Source organism: Apus apus, chromosome 9 (assembly GCF_020740795.1).
Source record: "Apus apus isolate bApuApu2 chromosome 9, bApuApu2.pri.cur, whole genome shotgun sequence".
NCBI lineage: Eukaryota > Metazoa > Chordata > Aves > Apodiformes > Apodidae > Apus > Apus apus.
Window position 1 is genome coordinate 9229641 of NC_067290.1, and position 23941 is coordinate 9253581.

The following is a 23941-nucleotide window of genomic DNA, read 5'->3' on the forward strand; positions in this document are numbered from 1 at the left end:
AGAGAGGATGCTAGCTTACAACTCCTCACCCCTCTAAATACCTGGCAGGAGGTAATTTCACTCTCTGTTTATAGGAATATCCAGAAGCTACACACAGAGACTTACGAAATGCAACTAGAACTGCTGAAAAGAACAAAAATGGCTCCTCACTTTATCCACTCCTCGGTCTTGGTGGCTGCCTCCTGGTACTGCTCAGCTGTCAGCTTGTAGATCTCTGCATTCTGAAAAAGAGAATATAACTTTCAGCTCTAAGAATTAAAGGCACCCCAGATCTTATCCCATCACCAAGTTATCTTCCGTAATTAATAACTATTTCCAACAACAAACAGCAGATGCAGTTCAAAGAAAACAAAAACATGCTTAAAAGTTTATTTTCTCCTCAGCAAAATGCATCAAGGCCACAATATGTCCTCCCTTCCGTGCTTCACCTTCAGGAAGCAAAAGAGGGGAAAAGGTCACTGACAACCAACCATCAGCTTGGATTATTCCCTGTAACCACAAAAACAAGGTGTTCCCCAGCACCAAGTTATTTTGACTTAGGTTGTGTTTTGTTCTCTTTTTTTCATTAATTGCTGTGAAAGGTCTTGTAAGTGACTGACAGGCAAGTACCAGCATTGGCTAACGCTGGAAAATCCATTTTACATTTAAGTGCTTCTACTTATGCCACTCATGCTTTAAAAGAAAATTACGCTGCCTGTTTCCCTTTTAACAACATAGGGAGGCATATCAGGTATCAGTTAAGGCACTGCCAAACAGAGTCTGGAGTATCTTGCTGGAGGGCTTAAGAAGTTTGCATTAAATTCTCCTGACCTTGCACAGAAAGAGTTTTCATTCACAACTGCTCAGCTGCTGAACACAGATGAATTCCTCCTCTCAGCCACACTTGCAACCAGCAGAAGAGAGGGGCTGGGCACTCCCAGCAACCCCACTGCAAGGTCTTGTGTCGCTAAACTGCTGGTAAAGCTGATTTAGGCAAAGCCTCAGGACTTTCTACTGAAATAGCTGCAATTGCCTCACTCAAAGCTCATCTGCAAGGCCCTCCATCTGAAAAGGCACATGCAGAAAATAAGTAATAATCAATCAAAAAAGTGACAAAGTGGTATTGAAAGCAAGGACAGCTATTCATTTAGGGCCAGTTCTAGCTATCTCATCTCTCCCCCAATTTGGGCATTTTTATACAGAAGGCTACTCTTGCCCTTCTGCATTTATTTTCCCATCAATGCAGCTGTGGTCCTGCACATGATGAGATGACACATATTGTTGAGTGGTTAGAAAAAGGAAAGGACAGATATAACTCAGGTTCTATTAGTGGTTCTGCCACTTGCACAATCTTGGGTAAGTCACCATTTCCCATCTGCAGGCGAGGGAAAACAGCTGCCTGTACAGCTCCAGTTGTGTGAAGCTTAGCTAATTGGGAGGTTTATACAGGTTTGCAGAGCCTGGGCTTCAAGGTGCTATATTTAAGTGTTTTATCTCTGGTGCCTGAATTTATGTCACATACCAAAAAAAACCGTGCAGAACAGACTTTGCTTCTCTGAACTTTGACCTAGGAGACAGACTTAAACTGAGAAATCAGGGATGAGTAACCACTTCAAAATGCATCTTGCCAGGAAAGAGTCATTCATGTTTTCGTTTACTTACTTGTTACACAATGGTCAAACTTCTATGCTGTTATACCCATTTTTCTCCTTCCTATAATGAAAAGTTCAGCTTTTAATGGAGCCTATTAATGGTCCCGTAAACAGACCTCATGACTTTCAGCTCCCTGCTGTTACTTATTCACACATGAAACCACAAGACCTGTGCTTCATTAATTAAATTTGCCATTAAAAATTAAATAATGTGAATAAGTAGATGTAAGCGTTATCTCCATGGGTTTCCTAAGTCTCACCATTTCTCCAATTACTACCCAAGCAATTTCCATATTTCATACTGCCTGATTTCTCAAAGGGACTGGGTTTAAGAGCTCAAAATGAGAGAAAGTAGAAAAGAGAGAAAGCAAGGTAGTAAAATTAAACATTTTTCAGGCAATAGGAAGTAGCCCCGTCAGATACTATTAGCCTGCAGCACTCTGCAGTGAAACAGCAGCAGGAGATGAAAACAGGAACAAATATGTTGTACGTGAGATGCAGCATGAGGTTGGCATTTAACCCACCTAAAGAAAAAATAGCCAACAGATGCATTTCCTGGTTGCACTGTTGATCACAGTGGTTGTGGAACTACCTTGCTTGGTTTACTAGAGAGAGTTCAACTGCCCAGTTCTATGGTCAGCCTCATTTTCAACATCCAGCCACAAACACGGGCAAAAATAGCTGGGAAAGAAACCAGTAAGAAACAGCTCTGCTTCCTAAAGCTCATGAAAAGCAGGCAAGTGAGAACCTGAATGGAAAGGTAAGAATCTCAGTGAGGGAAAAGAGGAGAGACCCGGCCTCAAAGAAACCACAAGGTACATGACACGATTAAGGAGAGGCATAGAAGACCTTTGACATGAAGATGAAAGCTGCTGAGCTTTAAAAATTAAGGGGAAACATCTCTGCATGTGATCCAAATGGGCTCTTGCCTTTGGATCAGACCTTTTTGCCTCCTTCTTCACCTCTCCCCTTCAAAAACCCCAAAATCCAATGAAGCACTATTTTCTATGCTGTGAATCAGAATCTTTAAATGCTTCCCCAAGCAAGAAAAACAGAGTTTTACCATTTAAACCCGAGTTTGTTCAACAATCAGACTTGCTAAACAGGTTTTCCTTGGCCTCTGGGCCCTTTCCCACCTTGGGAAAGTCTTGCTCACTTTTGTCCTAAACAGGAGCTAAATGAGCAACAGTTGGGCCTTTCAGCATGGGCACAGTGACAGCAAGGTCTGTGATCTGGGACTTCTACTTAGAGTAACTTTTCAAGTATCCTCATCTGTATGAGTTCAGATGCAAGGTCTGTTACATTTTCAGAATTTTACCCTATCACACTGTGACAGAGGATAACATTCTGATGCCCTATAAAAATTCAGGACTTCATAATAAGGTTGCAAAGGAGGAACCAAGCTTGGAACCACCTATGCACTTCCAGCAACTTGAGCAGAGCTGTCCACACAGGCTATTCAGCAGGATCAAGGTGTGGTAATTGCACTTGAAACAAAGTCTGAGCTGCCCATAGTCTTAGTGAAGTCCTTTACCTTCTCAAAAAGATACTCAGTTGCAGAGCAAAAGAGAGAACAGTCAACACAAAATTACAAGACATCAATGCTACCTTTAATTTACTCTTACAATATTTGATGTTTGAGATAAAATGGCAGCTCACAAAGGAAAAGTTGAACATGAGATCTAAGCTATTATTAAATAAAGCTCCTGGCAATCTTAGTTGCAGAAAAAAGTTTAAAACATGACCAAAGGACATCATAAGGGTTCAAATAACAAGAGATACAGAAAGAATGAATGAACCACCTAAAATGTTTCACTTCTCTCAATAAAGCTGAGCCTTAGGGGAGCCAACTTCAGAACATCAGAGCTTTGTCATATGGGGAGAGAACTCTCCAGAGAGGACAAACACACTAAACAAAGAAACGTTAGTTTGAAAGATTTTTTCCCCCCTGCTATTAAATGATGTTTTGTAGCAAATAATAAAAACACCAAAAAGTTATAAAAATACATAACTACAGCCTAAAGACCAACAGAAACACTTTCCTTTTCTGCTGCTTTTCTACACCACATTTGATGCGATACCCTTGCTCTCCACTCCTCCCAAAACACCCATGCAACAAAAATTCCCCTTCCAAAGGATATAAATTTTAAAACTTAGAGCTAAATTTGGAGTAATTTTAATTCAGCATTCCTGCTTGGCTGTAAACAGGCAGAGAAACTCCAACACTCACTAGTACACCTCGTCATATCGCCCAGGCCCTTTCCACAACACATAGCAAAGAAAGCAAGAAAACAATACAGCAGAAGATGGAGTTCTCAGGGTTATTTCAGGAGGGAAAGTAATTGAAGCATAAAGAGAAAACCCTGCCAGCTCATTCTCACATTGACTTTGAACCACATTCCTTACAACTTCAGTGAAACATGCACTACTTGCAGTAACATGTAAAACAGAAAACTGAGCAACAAGAGCATGAGGAACTAGGAATTAATAAGATCTAAAGCAAAATTCCTTGTGAACATCAAGAAGCAGCAACAACAAAAGCTTGACACTGAAACACAGATTTCCCCATCAGGTTCAGTGTGGGTCAATAGATCAGAAAGTGTTTGGATTTAAAAAACAAACCCAACCAGCATCGCCACAGCTATCTTGAGCTATTTTGACACTTCAGTGTATAGAAGCTTGTCAGTGGTCACAGTGCTTAAAGATACAAAGAGGATTAACAGCTGCTGAAATGCTGCCAGCCTAGATGAATGCCAGTGATACCTCTGATGAAATGGAGCAGGCCAGCAGAGGCCTTGACAAATGCTGCAGACGACAGCCGGGGATTAGGTGGCACAATCTGCCTCGCACCTGACAGACGTGTTGCTTCCATCCCCTTTCCTGACATCCATGCTCACCAGCTTCTAGCAAACCTCCCTCTACAAGCTCCATTCCAGCCAAAAGGAGCACGACAGGTGGTGCTGTGTGGTAGGAGAAATACAGTGTGCCCTGGGAGCAGGAAACACCACCAGTTTGGGAGAGAAGGGGAAAAGAAAGCAGAGGTTGCTTCTCATGTACCAAGTGTGAACTGGGAGACATTCAAATTCTTTCCTTCCAACTGCTCCTGAAGCCAGATGTAAGACCTCACACCATCCTGATAAAGCAGCACAACTGTTGCCTGTGGACATGCACTTGGACATGGGGAATGAGCACGTGCCCTGGACACAGCTGCTGCCACAAGGAACAGCAGGAAGTTAGAGGAAAGCATCAGTCAGCGCAGGCTTTGGGAGCCGCTTTTGCTGACAGCAAAAGCCTCAGGGAAGCAAAGGAACACTCGGGCACCACGCAGCTCCGGGGTCGCTGGTTCACACGCACTATAAACCAGGTTGCTCATTCTCATTGCTCAGAAGCCTCATGCAAATAGCTCCTAACAGATTTGAAAAATTACTCCATCTACTTGCACTCCTCCCACAGGTACAGAGGCAGATGAGCTGAACCGATCTGTTCACTGGACAACCCTCTGGATCTGTTAAAATCAACCTACACAATCAATCACTGCTATCAACTTTGGTCCAAAACAGGGAGTATGGGAATTTCAGGACACAGTGCAAGAAGCAATCTCTTCACCTCCTGAGCTCACTCTTCTTGAGTCTCTGTTCAGCCTGTTTGGTGATGTCAGTTAGCATTTAGCTAAGAGATCATTCACATTTTCTCCTTCCTACCGAGCACAAGTGCACATAGGCATAGAAGCCAATTAACAAGGAAGAGAAATATGAACATAAAGGATATCAGGAGAGCATTGCAGCCAAGGGTTAAACTGCTTTTATGCATTTTCAAATGTTTTTTTCTTTCTCTAAAGGTAACAGAGGAAAGATGCAACCCATTACAAACAGCTTGCTGATACAGAGAAAAAGATATTTTTTTTTTTACCCAAAGCCAACTTCTAAACACAGCTCTGTTGTTTGCTGTTCATGTGTGGGTTTATCCACTCCTCCCACTGAGACCAATAATGAAATGAGAGCATTGAATCTGTGTCATTCTATTCTTTCCTTTGGCAAAAGGCTGCGAGATCATAAATTTTGGATTAAGATTCAGAGAGCACAGAAAAAGAGCAAGGTCCACGGTAACAACACAGGAAAGTTAAACTAGTCATGAGCTGAAGTACATTCTTTTTTGAACAGATCTCACAACTGCAATATAATCCTGAGTTGAAAGCAAAATATTAATTCTCCAGCATACCTGGACAGCTTCTCAAAGATAAAATTCTCCAAAATACCAATCTCCACAAAACTTCTGGGAGGCAGACCCAGAGAGAAGGACCACAGCTGGGTTTATCCTGTGGATAACAGTCTAGGTACAAAAAGGCTAAGCTATAGCCCTTAAAGCACACAATGAATCAGAGCCCAGGACTTGCCAGAACCAGATTCCACACCAAGATACTCCATCTGAGTGAAAACAAACAGGATTACAGACCCAGACCGAGATTGCAGGCCAGAGTCTGACTGTGCAAAGGTACCCTGGGAAGAGTCCAATTAAAAGAGGTACCCCACAGAAAGATGGTACTAGGAATTTCTCCAGAGAGCTGCAAGTGCCTCACTGTAAACACACAGAAAAACCTTATGTTAACTTCGACTCCAAAAGACAGCCAACAACAAAGACATTATTACTACAGAAGCAATTAAAAGGAGCAAAAACATCCCAGAAAAAATTAAACACTGTGTTTATACAAGGTTGGTTGAAAGCACACCATTCTGAAAGACTGCAAATAAAGCATTAGTAAAACACAAGCTCTGGAAAATAAAAGCACCTTCAAAAGGAAAGGCCATAAAATGCCAGCAGGCAATCCAGAATTTCTGACAAGGACAGCAATAGCAACATGAAAGGTCCAGATTAACACTAAAACTGTTGGAGGAGAGTATTGCTCTGCTCTCTTCCTAGCTGGAAGCTTAACATAGGAGCAAGGAGTTTTAGTGAGGAATTCACAGTAAATGTCCAAATCAATTATACCTGACAAGAGCAGGTAAATAGGCTTCCCAGGCATTGATTAAACATCAAGGGTTTTCAGCATCTGCTTCAGAGAAGTCCTACACCTGGCTGACCTGCACAGATAACATGGTGCCCATGACTTTAAGAGCAGGGCAATGGCTGCTAAATCCCTGTGCCCGGGCTGGGCAGCCACATGGGTCCTGTAGTGACACCTGGGTTTTATCAGTCTATCCATCACACAACCAGGGTTAACTCCTAGGTCACAGGATGCTGCCTGTAACAACTGAGCATTGTCCAAGAGAGAGTCACAGGCATGCAGAGAATCAGTGCTAAGGGAAGGGGAAAAAGGAAAAGAAGAAAATTGTCAGAATATCTAGAATGCAAAGGTAGGCAGCTGAAAGTTTCACTCAAAGGCTGACCAGCCCTTCAGAGGGAGAAAAGAAAAAGAAGAAATAAACATAAAATTGGCAGCCATCAAGTAGTTGTCATATATTTTAAAAGACACTAGGTATACTCCCCTGCAAGGCCCGTCCCAGGAGCTTATTTCAGGAAGAAAGGAACATTATAGCTAAGGTTTGATGCCATCGTGCCAAAGCTGGTACTTGACAGAGCCTCCAACAGAACTCCCACCACCTTGGATGGGCACGATGCAGCTGAAACTCATGTCTTTCTCTGCTGAGAATATCCCTAAGCCTCATCTATAAACTGCAGTAGCTGTCCCACTTAACAGTTCCTGCATCAATTTTAGAGATCTGAATTATATTCATGACCCCATCCCTTTTCCACAACAGGTCACTAAGGAACACAATTCACTGGATTCCCAGAGGAAGCCAGGACAGGAAGGACCCAAGGCAGAAGGATGTGCAAGAGGACTGGAGAACACTGAAGAAAATGCATCACATTCATGCATGGGTAAAGGGAACTGCAAGGAAGAGAATCACTGAGAAACACACAAATAAAAACCACCAGAAGACAGAAGTATAGCAAAGCCTGCAAGTTCCACCCCCTCCCAGGGTTTTTCCTCTACCCCAACTGCAAATTATACTCCATGTGCAGTTTCCAGTAAATCAAGCTTTGTTAAATAACCCTGACATGTGCAGGGCTGAGAACCAGCCAACAAGCAATGATGAGATGTCCCTGGAATGATTAAGGAAAATGCAGACATCTCTCAGGTTACCAGGAAGCCTGTTGTACTCTCCTCTCAGTGCATATGCAATGCTGCAAAGAGTGTTCTGAAAAACCTCGGATACTCAGAGGCTCATTTGGTTGACAAGGAGCCTGTGGATTCATGGACAGATTGTCACACAAACTGTCAGGTTTTTAGAGAGACTATCAGACCTCTCTTTGCCTACGTTATGGAGCACATCAAAGACAGAGAAGATGAACCAGACGCAGACTGCACAGATCTGACAGAATGGTGGGTGTACATATTCAGAATACTGTACTGCTGGGGGGGGAGGTTTCATGTGAATAATCAGGGGCTGAAAGTTCCAGAAATGTGACAGTTTTTGGCAGCGATTCTCATCTTTGCATTTATTTATTGAAGGGAGAAAAAACTGCCACACTAGAGGCAAACTTGGGTGACGAAGAAAAATTATATCGGCAGCAATTTATTTTGCCACTGTACTTTTTCTTTATTATTATTACTCTCAGAGCATTTTCTGAAGATATTTGTATTTTCAGGCAGGGTTTTCTCGCTATGCTTGCAGCCTCTCTTCCCATTTTATCCTGTAGGAGAGGCTGGTTTAATGATTACAGTCAAAAGGACTGCTAGGACTTTACAGGTCGCTGTAGGCAGTTAATGACACAGACAAATCCACACTTTCAGAAGTGCCCACTGGCTTGTGGCTCTATTTGGAGATGCTCAGGAGCTCATTATTCCAAATTTCAAGCTCAAGTTCTGGGTAATCAGCACATCTGAAGAAACAAACCATATCTGGACAACCGAAAACTGAAGTTACAAAAGCTGTTTTAGAAAATACTAACCTTAAGCATTAGGGTCCCACTTTTTAAATGAGGACAATGTTCCCTTAGCTTCCCGTGAGCTAGAAATCTCAGTTAATGAATACCTGGAAAAAGTTCCCAGCTCCACAGCTGAAAAATATTTTTACAAGGATCACTTGATGTCATTCCCCTTTATTAGTAATACTTGGACAAACATTATAAAGCAATGGCAAAAGAAAAAAAAAGTTTTAGGCTATTTATACCAAGAAATATTGATTATTACTTAAAAAGGAAAGTAAAATGAATCAGATACTGAGAAAAACAAAATGGATTGACACTGATGCCTTTGGCCCACCTTTAAAATGCCACTGTCACATAACCTCCAGTTCTCCCTGCAAGGCATCACGTATTCCAGAGAAGAGAACACTAGTATCTTTTTATATTAATTTTGCTATTCAAAATGGATTTAAATTCTCCACACAATAAACAGAAGATAAATACAATGTTTACTCTAAGATAAAAAAGCCAAGGAGGACAAAGGAGAAGGGATGGTAAAAGGGATAAGAAAGAAATCAGAAAATATTTGTAAGCAATTTCCTTTCCATCATTTGAAAGTTTCATTATCTCTGTTTTTAGGGATCTTTTCTTTCAAATGTTAAAAGAGCCATTCTGCCTCCTCTGAAGAGGACAAGGCATTGAAGAGACATCTCTGTAGCTGGCTAAGAGCTTGTGAAGTCCCCAGAGACAAGCCCAGAAGAACCACAGACCACGAGCCAGGAGCAGAGAGGCATTTTCACAGCAGGGCTATTAACATAAAACCCAAACACCCACAGTGAGCAGAAGCAACCACACAAATGCTTCACTCCCATACTCCAGCAAGGACAACCGAGTCACAGCCAATGACCATCACAACCCTGGTGCATGCTGTCACCAGCAGCCTTCAGCAGCATTGGGTCACCCCAGCCTAGTATCACACCTCCATTGCAGAATCCAGGTGCAGAAAAGGGAACAAGGGTTTTTGCATGTTCAGTCCATTAAGAAACATCAGGAATAATTACTTATTAACATTAAACCCCCCAAAAAACACCAGAAAGCCTTGCTGCCAATGCCATCTCTGGAACTTAAATGGAAGAATGTCACACCTATGGTGTACCACACAACCCTAGATAAGAACTAAATATACTCTCAGAATTTAATCTCTAAACACTGTTTCTAACAGCAAGGAGCACCCCATGCAAACTATAGACCTTGACCCCGGCTCTGAATGAAGGAGAAAAAGTAGGTTTATAAGCTCCAAAAGAGATATTTTGTTACAAGTGTATGTAATTTTCTGGGGTTTGTTGCTGATAAATGTAACAAGAAAGTATTTGGGAAACAATGTTATAAGCAGATTTTTCAGGGTTATGGAAACAGTATCAGCTTTTCACCTAGATCTACTGGAGAAGACCAAACAAAACATCCTACCCCTTTCACTGGGGACAGTTTGGGCTCAGAAATCTGACAAAAGGAATGCTAAGGAGGGACAGAACGAAACTTCTGCTGGGGAACAAGAGGAAGGGAAAAAAACCCCAAGAATGCAAACACTGCAGACCTGGAGCCAAACCTTCCCTCCATAGAACAAGTGAGAACATAAAGCCTCATAACCCAGCCTTGCCTTATTTTCCACTGGCAAGTACAAGCTGTGTTCCTCACCAGGATGCCCTTTGCCTATCATAGAAATTGACAGCTAGGACACTTTTTATTTATTTATTTATTTTTCTTCCTGCAACAAACCCTTGCCTCTAACTGGAGGAAGAGTTATCATCTCAGTGCCACCCCAATGAGGGATTAGGCATCAGGAATTAATGGCTTGCTGCTGCTGCTAACGGAAGCTGCATCTCAACAAATGACTTTAAGGTGAAAGGCCTCATATACTACACTTAATCCTCTAAGGAGCCAAAGGAAATTTTGTGGTCTACATAATTATTATGAAAAGTGAAGTTTAAAAATTCACATACATGCCCAGACGGGCACACAACACACCGTTTTTCCACGCCCATATGCGTCACCTTCTCTGTTTCAAGAATCACAGTGCAACCAGTTGAAGGTTTGCTGCATGTCAGGGCAAATTAGAAGGTCTCTGTACACCATCCAACACATCATAAGACATCTCTGGGGGGGGGGGGAACCAGGCACTCCTTGATTGACCCAGACATGCAAGCTCATAGCAATCTTGCAGCTTGAAATTATATAAGCAAAAATTTGGCTTCTGTTCAGATGAAAAGGGAGGGAGAAGGCAGGAGAAGGAATTAAGCCATTCTCATTGTGAAAAGGCCTGAAATGCAATAATTGGGAAGGAAAAGGAAAGCTCTTCTCTTAAAATAACCTAGTTATAACAGGTCTTCTCAAATCAGAGGCTTAGAATTTTATCTCAGCTCCCACATTTCCGTCTCCCATCCCTCACTGCTCCGTGGCCCCGTGGAGACTGACACAGATTAAGTGGCCTCTCGGCATTTTCCGGCGCTGGGGCCGCTCCTCGCTGTCCCTTGCAGGGCAGCATCTTTTATCTGATGGCTACTCCACTGGTGAGCACCAACCAGGGCAAAACTCTCCACATTTGTCAAGCATTCAGCACTACAGAAGGCAGGCAGTTGCAGTGGGTGCAAGATGTGTGTTTAATTTTTATTTAAAACATAACACAAGTTCAGCCATTATTTTTGTATTTACTTACAATGAGGCTGGACAATGAATGTCTGGCAGCCTCGTGTGAGTCAAGGTGTTTAATAGTAAACTGCCACTGGGACCATTCTTGGTGCAGCAGAACATCTAGCCAAGCCACCAGCTAACCCCCAAAATAAGCAAACAAAAGCCCCACCACTCATCACCCCGTGGGATCCAGAGATTCTGTGACAGATGAAACAAATACCATTCCCAGTGGCTCAAGACCTCATGGCAAGCCTGATGGTGCACATATATTTAAAAACATTCAAACATATTATTTACAAGCTACTTCTGAGTCACTCTGGTCTCCTGGGAATGTGCATTATATGTTCAAGAAATTGGAATAGCTCTTTTATTTATGTTTCTTTAAAATGACTGGCAGATGGGGAAAAACCTTCCGAGAAGTGGCCCTAGGCTGTCATGAAACATGTATTTAACACACCCACAGTAAACTACTAAACACACTCACTTCAGAAGGTACAGCCACTGTAAATATGGAGCAGTCCCTTTTTAAAGTCTGATCTCTGGACTACTTAATTCAGCACAAATTTGAGATGTTCTGTGGAGTCTGCCCAATTTATGGAGTAATTATTAGCCATATTTTCCATTAACATGATGACAGGGTATTTTGTACTAGCAGAGGCATAATTTTAAGGGCCTTTTCAGAACGAGCCCAAGTCACAGCTTTATTTTTAAGGCACAATAGTGATGCCTTTTTTCCTTGCACATGTGGAAGAACCACTGTGGGCTGAAGTAGAAATCTCAGATTCCCCAGAGTTCAGGCTCTTATGCAAGTGGATTCCATACACACAGGGAAGTTTTGTCTACCTGAAACAATTTCCAAGACTAAGTCTAAATCTGGACTATCCCAAGAGAAGTGCAAGCTTCAATCATCCAAATCCCAGCAGACTCACAGACTCCAGCCTAAGGTCTGGAACATATTTAATCAATTCACTGTGCTAAGTCTCTACAGTTTCACAAAATAGCCAATACTGCAATAACAGGGCCAAAAATTAATTGTACACTGGTTGGTGAATTACACGGAAATAACAGGCAGCACTGGTATTTACTGCAGCAGAATAATGTGGTTGTTGCTGAGGTATAACTACAGCACAGTAAAGACAGGTTAGAGACAGTGTTTGCACACACGTGTGCGTGTATGTGCTTATGAGTCCTGCTTTCCATTAGAAAAGTAGCACTGGTTTTACTGGTAACAGTGCTACCTGTATATACACACACATTTATAAATACCCTCCTGCTCATATACAAGCATATAAACAGCATAAAAAGGGGAAAAAAACCCCAAAACAAACAAAAGCAAAAACAAATGTAAACTATTAGGCAGTAAGAAGATGAATTAAATTAAAAGAAAATTGGGCTGAATAAAAAATGGCAAGGGAGAGTATCAGAAATACTGGATAATGGGTTGAAAGCTCTCAAAAGAAAGAAAAAAGCACCCCTTGTTTTGCTCTTTTTGGACCAGACTTGACAAATACTCCAGTGTTGAGCTCTAAAAGAGAGACAAGATCACATTCTAGGTCTTTTTGTTCTGCCTTTAACAAGTCTTTATAGTGATACACTGATGAGACCAGATACCAGATTGTTATCTAAATTCAGCTGCTAAATTCAGTGTTAAGACACTAAGTTCAAACCACACATTGCCACATTTATTTCACAAGTCGAGCCTGGGGATGGATTCCTCCAAGATGAAGCAGCCCATAAGCACCATTCCCTCCCTCTGCAAAGGTACTCTAACTGCCAGGGAAACAAAAGCACCGTAAGGCTCTGACAGTTCACCCATCAGCACACAGACTGCAAACACATCTCTCCACTAATCGGACAGACTCAGGAGGAAATAAACACTTAGTTGCTCCTTGCATAGAGGCTGCTTGTAATTTGATGTAATGTACTGTACCAGCAGTCAACACATATTGAAGAGGGAACATATACACCACAGAGAAGGCAGAGAGGCACTGCTGACATCTAACACATTTTATTTACCCTATTGTAGATGTCCTTTGAGTTCATCAAATTACTAATCAATTTATCTGATCTCTAAAAACTGGTGTACTGAGGTATATTAACTACTAAACTTTACAAGCTTTCAGCAAAACAGCCATTAAATGAGTGAATTGAGCACAGGGCACTGGAAGTCAGTCTGTGAGCTGGCCAGGGGCAACAAGGGAGCAACGTCTTCCCACAAACAGGGAGATGGAGAAGCATGAGGAAGGCAGCCTCCCCAAGATGCTGTTCAGCCCTAACAGATACCAGCAGAAAGAAGAAATTAGGGATGCTCTGCTCCCCCCTCCCCCAGCATGACATTTAATGTCTGAGAATAACTGAAAGGAGGAAGAGGATGGGAGGTCAGTACTGGCTCAGACAACAATTTCACTTTTGTTCTTTTTTCATTTTGTTCCTGTTCACAAATGTAACATGCACACAGGACAAAATCTTCAATCCTCTAAATATCAAAGGCTGTGCTCTGAGAGCCTGCTACAGCCACCACCACCTGAAAGACAACATCCACAGGGCATCAGACAGCCTCAGCAACTGGGAAGTGATCTGGATGATTAGGACAGATCTTATCAGACTATTTCAGAAAACTATACTGGGGATTATCATTCTTGTGCTCAGAAGATTAAATCAGCAGTTCGATGAACTGGGTGCTTTGTTATATTACTCCACTGGCCTGAAAGGCAAAGTGCTTTTTTGGATCACAGCTTTTGGAGGTTGACATAAAGCCCTGTTAAGTTTCACGGCAGGAAGGGTTTGCAGCAAGGGCAGGGGATGAGAAGAGAATTGAACAAATTGGGTAAAAAAAAATTGAAATTGTAAAGCATATCATAAGGCTTGATTACGAAGGTGGGGACAAGCAATCCTTCTGAAAGGGAAACATTTTTTCAGCCCAGAAGTTGGTTTTGCACCCAGTGTTCTTCATCAAAGCACACCAGAGAACTGGGTGGTGCAGTAAGTTAGAGGCTGGCAACAGAGTGACTGGAGGCAAACAAAGCAGCCCTCCACACACAACAATAGCTCACATGCAGCCCTAAGACATTACAGGCCATTTTACTGAGAAAGTAAATGGTGTTGGTGACACCTGCCAAGACATATTAACTCATTTAGAAAAGGGCACTGAATCTTTAACTCCCACTGAGAGGGCAGAGGGTTTGGTTGAAGATAACACCTCAACACTGCTTGCTGTTTCAAAGGTAGGTGAATGCTCTCTACATCTCATGGATACAGACACAGCCTAGGATTCCACATCAGGGAACTCACTCTTTGTTCCTTTCAACAGCTATCCCCTGACATTTTGCCAGGTGACATCAGTTTGTCCAGCCCTGCAGAATCTGATTAAAATTGATTATGAAGACCCAATATGAATGTGATATTCTGTAAGGCTTTTTTTCCAGGCTGCTGTCACTTTCTCTGCTGAGATTTTTATTGAGATGAGTTACTGGCCCAAAAGCATAGAAATGACAGTGGACTCTTATGTAGGGGTGACCTTGGTGCACCAGAAGTGGGAGACTGCTCCAAGAAGAAGGATCAAGGCCAATAAGAATAGCAAACAAAAATAAGTTCCTCTCCCATTCTTTACACATCCTAAATACTTTACAAACATGAATTAAATGGTAAGTGCAAGGGCAAAAGGAGATTAAACAAACCAAACAAGGCAGATGCCATACAAAATTACAAGATTTGTGAAGCTAATCAGAGAAGAAGGTGCACTCTCTACCTTATTAATAAAAAAAGGTATTTATTTAATGCATTCCTTTCCCACTTGCAAAAATAGTTTATTAATATCTCCAATGCTACTGACTGTTTTGAAAAACTACAAGCAGAAAACATTGCATATTCATTTACCCACTGCTCACAGTAGTCTACAACCACCTAATAAAAGATTACGTGGGAGCTGGAGCTTAAGAAAATCCAAACAAAGAGGAGACATCCATCCATAGCACGGAATTTCACTTCATCTGCTGAGATTACCTTTCAGCCTTTCTCTGTTGTTTTGCATTACTCCAAAGAGCTGCCCATGTTTTGCTACCCTGTAGCACCACCCTTAACCTTTGTCAGGATAAAACCAGCAAGAGGCCAAATAGCAAAAGGAGTCAAACATTTACTTGGGAGAACATATACAACTAATATGCTAAATGAAATCTCCCAGCATCCAAAGGGTTCCAGGAGAGACTGCATTTCCTTCTCATCCTACTTTTTAGAGGATGTTTCTACCATTTGGAGAAAGAAGTTCCCAGTTCCAAGCAGTGTATATGTTAACTATTTAGACCAAGCTCCCCCCACCTCCCTACATCCCTCCCCACTTCTCAGTAACATATAAATGCATAAAAGCACTGCAGCTTAAACTTCTCCAACTGAGTGTTTCTAAGGTACTCCTTACAGATTAGTAGGTCCAACTCTCATTCTTTCTACCTAGAGAAACACTAGAGTACGAAAGTTCCTTCAAAACAATTGAGACAGGACCCATGTTTTGTGAAACAATTCCAAATTACACTGATGAGATGTAAAATTACTCTAACAGCCAGAGTTAGAAGTTTAACTACTTATAACAAATTACCCAGGTCTCATTACTGAATTACTTATTGGAGATTAGACAGTCACATTGGAAACAGGTGTGGGATGGAACGTCTGTATCACCAGCTCCAAAATCCTGCAATTACACACAGTTGTATAAGAAATAGTCAGTTCAAGAGAACCATTCCCCGTAATTTTCCTGATTACCAAAATACTTCAGCCACTCAAAACACTGAAATACACAACTACAATGAACTACCAGAGTTAAAAAGTGAGGAAGACCAGAGCCATCACCAGCATCCTGATCCTATGCAAGGAATTTGTTCAATAAAATTATTTAAAAGAAGTCTGTAAAGCATGCACCACACTGCAGGCAGAACCAGACCTGCCACCCCATCACACACGCAGCCTCTGACAAACTGATGCACCCAGCGGAGGTTTAGACTAGACATCAGGAAGAACTTTATCAGTGAAAGGGTTGTCAGACATTGGAACATGCTGCCCAGGGAGGTGGTTGAGTCACCATCCCTGGATGTGTGTAGAAGTTGTCTAGATGTGGTGCTTGGGAATATGGCTTGGTGCTGGACTTGGGAGAGTAGGGTTAACGGTTGGACTCACTGATCTTGAAGGTCTTTTCCAACCTAAGTGATTCTATGAGGGGCACAGTGGGAAGAATACCTCCCAACAACAAATCACAGCATTGCTTTAATCACAGTACAGCTACTTCATGCATTCAAATCTGCACCCAAGACAGCCAAATGCTGCTAGTACTGTGTAGAATGACATTGCTCAACACAAGCTACAAGTGCAAATCAAGCATTAGGCACTACAAAAAAACAGAGAACCAAACAGTGACTCTGATACAGCTACCATATACATATTCATGGTCCACTGTGTGCACAGTTCTGCTTCACACCTCTCAGAGAGGATGAAATAGATGAGGAAAAGTTTCAAAGACAGCCAACCAGGATGATCAAAGTATTTGGGGTAAGTACCCATATAATTGTCACGATCTTACACTCATCCCTGGACACCCGCTTTTGGTCACAGTCAGGATGGATCTTTAGTGTGACACAGCACTGCTGCACTCACCATCTTATTTCCTCCAGTGCTTTAGTAGAAGATGGAAGGAAAACCCCAAAACCTGAAACACTGAAATTATTTTTTCATACATGCCCTTTCCAGTTTTAATATTTTAAATAAGAATGTCTAGAGAAACTGAGTTTCTTGAGATCTATTTGAAATAAAGTGCACCCATAGTTCATCTCATGCAAAACTAAAGGTAAAAATATTTTTAGCATTTCTATAGCTTTACTGTTCCACAAGACTTTGCCCTCACATTATAAGCTATTCCATCATACAGATGGAATAACTGAGATAGATGTACTAAGTAATTGTTTCAAACTCCCCAAAGAGAAACAGCTATTAGAAAATGAGCAGGTTTTTTCCTCCCAATTCTGTGCTCTGTCCAGTAGATTACAGCACTCTTTCAGAGATGACAAAATAAAAGGATAATGTATTCACACAATCTGCTGCATTCAAGGCAACTACTGAGTTCAATTCTGGTCAATACATCTCAGACTGAGCCACAAGGGGGGAAAGGTCCAAAGACAAACAAGTAGAATAAGAAATCCGGAAAAAAGTCATTTGCACAAGCAGAAGCTGAAAAAGTGAGAACTGCTCATCTTCACGGGAAGGTAGAAGAGAGAACAGAAGTCTACAGATAATTAATAATGAAGCAAATTCCTTTTATCTCTTTCACATAAAGGATATGAAATAAAAAAAAGTATTTCTAACTGGTAACGGAGAATTTATAGACTATAAAAGTCAACCTGTGGCACACACTGGCACATGATACTGGAGGCAAAGAGGTAACCAAGGCTTAAGGAAAAACGCCTGAGACACGCAGAAGAACGATGGCAGCAATCCAAGCTCCATTACAGTGAATAAAAATACTGAATGAAAATAAACTCTTCTGCAGAAGGGTACGTGTCAGCCTCTGAGTGACAACACTGAGAAGACAACCTCTTCTCAAAGTTGTTTTCCAAAAGTTGTTTTTTTTTTTGTTCTTTTGTTTTGGTGTGGATTTTTTGCATCTTCCTTCAAAGTCTTTGAAAACTGGCCACTGCCAGAAGAAACAGGACAGCCTCAGTGTTTGATTCAGTGCAGCAGCGACTGCATTGTCAGGAGTACAAAACACAATTATTCTTAGCTTCCTACAGGGAAGGTACATAGTTCTCAACATCAACAGTTGAAAACATCCTTCAAAAACAAATCTCTAAGTCTCCTACTGCTGAATTCTGTCACCATGCAGAAGCAGGGACAAAGCCAACCTGGGGTTATAGACAGGCACAGCATGGGAGAATCAGGGAGAATTCCTGACAGCCTGGTCGTTTGAAGGAGAAATTTCAGCTTTCTACCTCCACACTGAGCCATCACATCCATTCACTCCCAGCCCAACACCTCCAGACTACCAGTGAACACGCTCCAAGTGTTCCATCCCCTCCGAAAACAGCAGAGAAAGCAAACTTCTATTTCAGAGCTCCTCCCCACCTCATACCCTTATTGATAGCTTTCTTCTCATACAGACACAGATATATAAAAATATATCTGAGCCTGAGCTGGAAGGTTTTTAGCATAGTGTAAGGAAAAATAAATAAATAAATGTCAAGGTCTGTGTGCATTCAACAAATAAAAGCAGAATTATATAAAAGCAACAGCTAATAAAAAAGATTGTTCTGTGCTGTGTTTTCCATCTTTCCAACCATTATAGGAATAAAATTATCTACAGAGAAGATCGAAAACCTTTTTCAAAACTAATACAATTAAGCTTTATTACACTGTTTCAAGTACATTTCTCTCCTCTCCCTGCTAGCCCCCACCACCTCCCACTCCAGACTAATGGTTGGAGGCATTCTGCTATTTTACTACCAGCAAAATGCTAGTGTTTAAGGGTCAGAAACTATCTGGTGTTTCACAAGAGGAAAGAAAATCTGTCCTTTTTTATCTTCTTGCTTTTGTAGAGGTAAGAACGACAAGACAGCTTCTCTGCAGCTTGAATAGGACTGTGCACAGGCTGAGAAGATCCTGCAGTAAAGTACCTACCACCTTGTTTAAAAAGTTATCCTGCAGCAAGGGACGTGGATCCAAAAAGGAAAACAGAAAATACAACAAAAGCCTCCAAAACAGGACAATGCAGCCTGGACACTAACTTCTCCCTATTCCACTGTCCATAAAGGACAGACACACATACACATTTTCCCTGTGGTTTCCACTTCATGAAACCAGATTCAGAGAGAAAAACACAGCACGAGACCAAGAAATTGCAAAAATTCCCTTTGTGTATGAACATATGGACAACTGTGATAATTAGAACGATAGCTGCTAGATTGTTTGTAATTTCACTGAACAATCCCCATTATCTAGAAATAGAATTTAAAAATCTGAATGCAACACTGAGTGGTAGTTTTAATAGCTTATTTTTTAATGAACTGTATGGATTAAAGTGTTGCAAAATTGTATCATGTGAAATTGCTCATGGGCATGTTTTACCATCAATGGCTTAAAGGAAAAAAAAAGCTGCATGGACAATCATGCAGTAGCGGGGAATAAGAAGTGGAATAGATGCACCAGTAGCTTCCTACCATTCTTGTAATCTGCAGTTTTCCCATGTTCCATATTCACCACCATTCTACATGCTGGTAGTAAAGCTGATGGATTTCTCTCTCTTCACAACTCACCTTTTTCATTGTTTGCATTTCTTTTTAGTCACATAACACAAATACAAGTCAGATATATGCAACTCCCTGTCAGGAGGTCTAATTGCTTCAAATTGGAGAAGATTATTCTCCACATTTATGAAAAAATAAAGACTACTTATAACATTATTTCATTTTACCAGGAAGTGAAAACACATTAGTTCATAAGGAGCAGCATGGCTGCTCCTGTTTTTATGGCATCAATTTTTAAAAACTCATCATGGTAAACAATTAAACAGTGAAGCAAATCCTATGTTTAGGGGAGAGATTCAAATCCCTAACCGGATTTTCAAAGGTCATTTCAGGCTTAAAAGATGCTTGGCAGTGTCTCTTTAAATCACGTTCATTTCAAAGGCTTATCCAGCAAGAAGCAGATAGTGCACTGCAGCACCACTCTTTGAACTGCTGGGCTTCCCAGAGAAAAATTAATAATACAACTTTAACTCATATTTTTAGCAAGATTTGCAGAGCTGTTGTGTTTTGTTTTGTTTTTTTTAATTTAGGAAAGGCTTTTTCACAAAAGGAATGAAAAATCAGGGCACTTTTTTCAATATAACTTTCACCTACACCCTATGGTGAAAAAGTTTGAATGACTAGAAATATTAAAAAAAAAAGTCAGTTAAAACCCCCTTATCTTTCACATGGAAGTTGCTCAAAAGATTTGCTTTGTACAGCTTTTCCATCACTTAGCTATGTAAGGGGGGCAAACAGATACTGGGAACTGACAGTTCCAGGTTTCAGCACAATGCTTCTTCTTTCTCTCTTCTTTGGATCCACATCTGATCTTATTAGTAAGCAGGGGCCACAAATAAGACAACTCAGCCTTACCTTCTTCTCAATACGGGCCAACTGCTCATTATAGAAGGCCTCTTGCCTCTTCAGCTCTGCCTCCCTGCCTTGCAGCTCCACAATCTGGGAAGAACAACAAAAGAGCATCAGCAGAAGAAGAAATAAACAAGTGTGACTGCAAGGAAAGCCCATGGGATACAGACTGGAAGGAACTAAAAAAAATTATTGTTCAGGTCTGGTGTATAGGATCCCACTCAGTAGAACTACAAACCTTTAGTACTCATGTTCACTTTGGATTATCTCCACAAGTTTTAAAAGCTCTTAATAGTATCATACTCAAACCCATCATCTTGATTTTAGTTCGCCTTATTAAGTGCAAAACTATAATCATAGAAAGGTGACACCTTCCTATGGCCTTTTTCGGAATTCCACCTTGTCCACGTCTTTGTTTTTCACAAATCATGATGTTTATTACTCCAATTTAAAGTTCTTCACCTATCTTAAAAATAAACCTCAGATCCTCCACTTTAAACACACTTGCCCCTTGGAGCATCAGTAAAGTTTTCTAGAATTAACAGATGCCTAAAATCATGAGGAAGATCCAAAATACTATGTTGCAACACTTTTGTAGGGACAGACATCCCTCCACTGGCAGGGATTTGCTTTTACAGACACACACAAAACTCTGCTGATAATTAATACTCTCTCCACACACTCTCTGCACGTACCCCACCAGCACCCCCAGAGTTCCTCTGGCTGGTGCTGAAGACTTGGAGGGGAGGTGGGTGTCAGGGAATTTCTCTTCCATCTCCCAAAGCATGTGTGACACTTCCAAAACAGCAAAATTGTTACACAAGCATGTGCTCAAGCATAACCCAGTCATCAACTAAACAAAGACCAATTGTGCTGTGACTGCAACAGCTTTTGCCTTTTAGCTCTTTACAACAAACAGCACTTCATTGTATTCCCACCCCTACACTGAACTAGCATTAGGAAAATAGGGCATTGATGGACCCAACCAAACTTTTGAAGCTTAAAAGTAACAAGCAACAATAGCAAGAAGAATGGCACTCGTTTTTCTTCCCCCATCTCACCCCAAAACTTCCACGTAAATTATCAACCAGCCAAGAAGACCTTTCAAAACTACAATTATTAATCTGCTTAACATGAACACAAACCCTGCTAATCAACAGCACCCCAGCAGCATTGCTCTTAACTTCTATTGATGATGGTACAATTACAGAAAATGCTGGTCTAATACGATTAAGCAGCTGGGACAAACATCCTCATGGGCTCAGACTTGTAATTTTATGACCAACAGCCATTGTAATGAGAAAAATTACCTTTGAAAACCAGTTGCTGTGCACTGCCTTCTTTCTACTCCCCTGCTGATGGACACACAGTGGTATAATAGGGCTTAGATAAGATTTTAAGCTAGGTGGTGAGGGGCAGTTGATAAGTAAGCAAGAAAAGGAGTACATTAAATAGAGGGGTTGTGGTGCTCTGGTAGTGGCAAGTGTTTGTTTTTAAAGGAAAAAAATATTTTGGTTCCCACATTTGTCAACTCAGCCAACAAGGTCAGGGTGAAGTACAAAGCCCTACAGGCTCCTATCTAAATCCCCTTGATCTAAAAAACACTTGATGATAGGCAAAATCTCTGGCTTTGGTTTAATCAAAGCTGCCACGTATCTTCCAGCCCACAAGCCAGCTGAAATAGGATGTGGAGAAAGATGAGAATAAGCTGTCCCACACATGTAGTTTGACCAAAAAGATATCACAGCAACAATAGGGGTGCTGATGGGCACTCTCTAGGTGTGAAAATTGTTACCATTTCTATGCTAAGAAAACCAAAGTTATCCTCTGAACCAATACCCATCTTCGGTACAGAAAAGGAATAAGTAATTTCAACTGAAATGAAACAGATGTAAGAAGGCAGGGTGGTCTGATAGATGACCAAAGAACCCCAATTCTCCTGCTGATTTTCTACATAACATGCATTAAATCAGGTTATTAAACAAGTTATTTGTATTCCTTAAGGAGAAAATAAATAAGGAAAAGGAACATAGTACTGACCCCTCTGCACAATTCAGATGGAAGGTGTTTTTCATGTGAGGTGTATTTCAAGAAAAAGGAAATAGAGAGTCAAAAGGTCATCTCTTAAAAATGCAAGAAAGTTTCTTCTTAATCTAAATACATTAATACATGGCAGTGCTACTCTCCTGGGGTAGCAGAGTATACCAGGAGCACAAAACCAATACGTGTAACAATACTGGTGGGCAAGAGGCTTTATTCTGTTTCTGGCAAGATGTGGATATGACACCTCTGGAAAGCAACACAAACTAAACACCTAGACTCTCAAGTGGGACACTGAGATGCAGAGCCATGATGATGATGGATGGAATCCCAAGCAGACCTGACTGGAGCTGAGGTGCCCACAGTGAACAGTGCCTCCACACCAATACACCGTGCAGCAGACAGACATTCTGTTAGCTACTTCCCTAGGGTCCTGCAAAACTGACATAAAAAAATCAAATCCAGATCTTCCAACTGCAGACCACAACCTCGATACACACACCTTTCTTCCCCCTTACATAATTTCTTCCACACTATCTCCCCTCATCTTCAACTTATCACCCATAATTTGTATGATGAACCACAGAAAACTTTTACTCACAACTCCTACGTATTTTCAATGCCTTTCTTGTTTCCAAGAGCTGCTGATGTTTCAGGGCATTGAGGTACATTCTATTTGTGACAGAACTGCTTGCAAGTCACTTTCTGTCTTGCTTTATCCCCAACTGTTATTACTAGAAACTTTAGTATATTTTATGGTGATGTTTGAAGTATGAATGGGAACAGTCAGAGCATGTGTCATTTGAAATATTCACTGTTCCAAACTAGGCTAGGCAACAAGGGACATTTTGTATGAATATAGGATATTTATTAAGAGTTCCTCTAGTCCTGCTGCTTATTCCCTACCTGAAGTCAGAAGCTTGTGATATACCAGACAGAACTGGCTGCTATGGAAATGATTACATTTTCGCAGTGGATTTGAGATTGCAGGTGCCAAACAAAGCATCAGATACATTTTTCACATAAAGGCTTTTAGAACAAAAGAAGGAAGGAGACGCAAAGACATGCATGATAACACACTGGCATTTCACATCCATGCTGCAGAAGCTACATCTGAGTTTGAACATATCACACAAGAGATGACCAAAGCCCAGAGATGACATCTAAGAAACCATAGTACAGAACACAATAGCATGTGATGTCCAAGAAGTATGAAGACAGAAACGAAACAGAGAGAGGGGAGGAAGAGTGTAGTTAGTTGTACAACATGTGAATGCAACCAAAACTTAGAAAAGTAGAATGGGACAGGAAGTATTTGCAAAAAAATATTGCATGCAATAGAAAATTGCCTTCTTCACAAAACCTAGGCATAAGATGTATTCAGGAAATGCTCAAGAATTCCCTGCAATGTGTCAGAAGTTACAAGCATTCCATCATTACAACAGGCCAGTGAAGGTATGCTGCTAGTGTGCTATTACAGTTTCCACATGCATAGATCCATGAACTGGTTGGGGGGTCCTTCAAATTCTTCCTACATTTTATCTTTACACT

General features: G+C 41.1%; 1 protein-coding gene across 6 annotated transcripts in view; it reads right to left on the minus strand.

Moving 5' to 3' along the window:
- Positions 1–23941, minus strand: part of CHCHD6 (coiled-coil-helix-coiled-coil-helix domain containing 6) — a 127986-nt gene that overhangs the window by 69953 nt on the left and 34092 nt on the right. For 5 of the 6 annotated variants that reach the window (XM_051627827.1, XM_051627831.1, XM_051627832.1 and 2 more), the window contains 2 exons: positions 20357–20440; positions 151–221 (listed from right to left, as the gene is read on the minus strand). In XM_051627827.1, the coding sequence (XP_051483787.1) occupies positions 151–221; positions 20357–20440 (155 nt within the window). The remainder of the gene's footprint in view (positions 1–150; positions 222–20356; positions 20441–23941) is intronic. The other variant, XM_051627830.1, reaches the window with a different exon arrangement.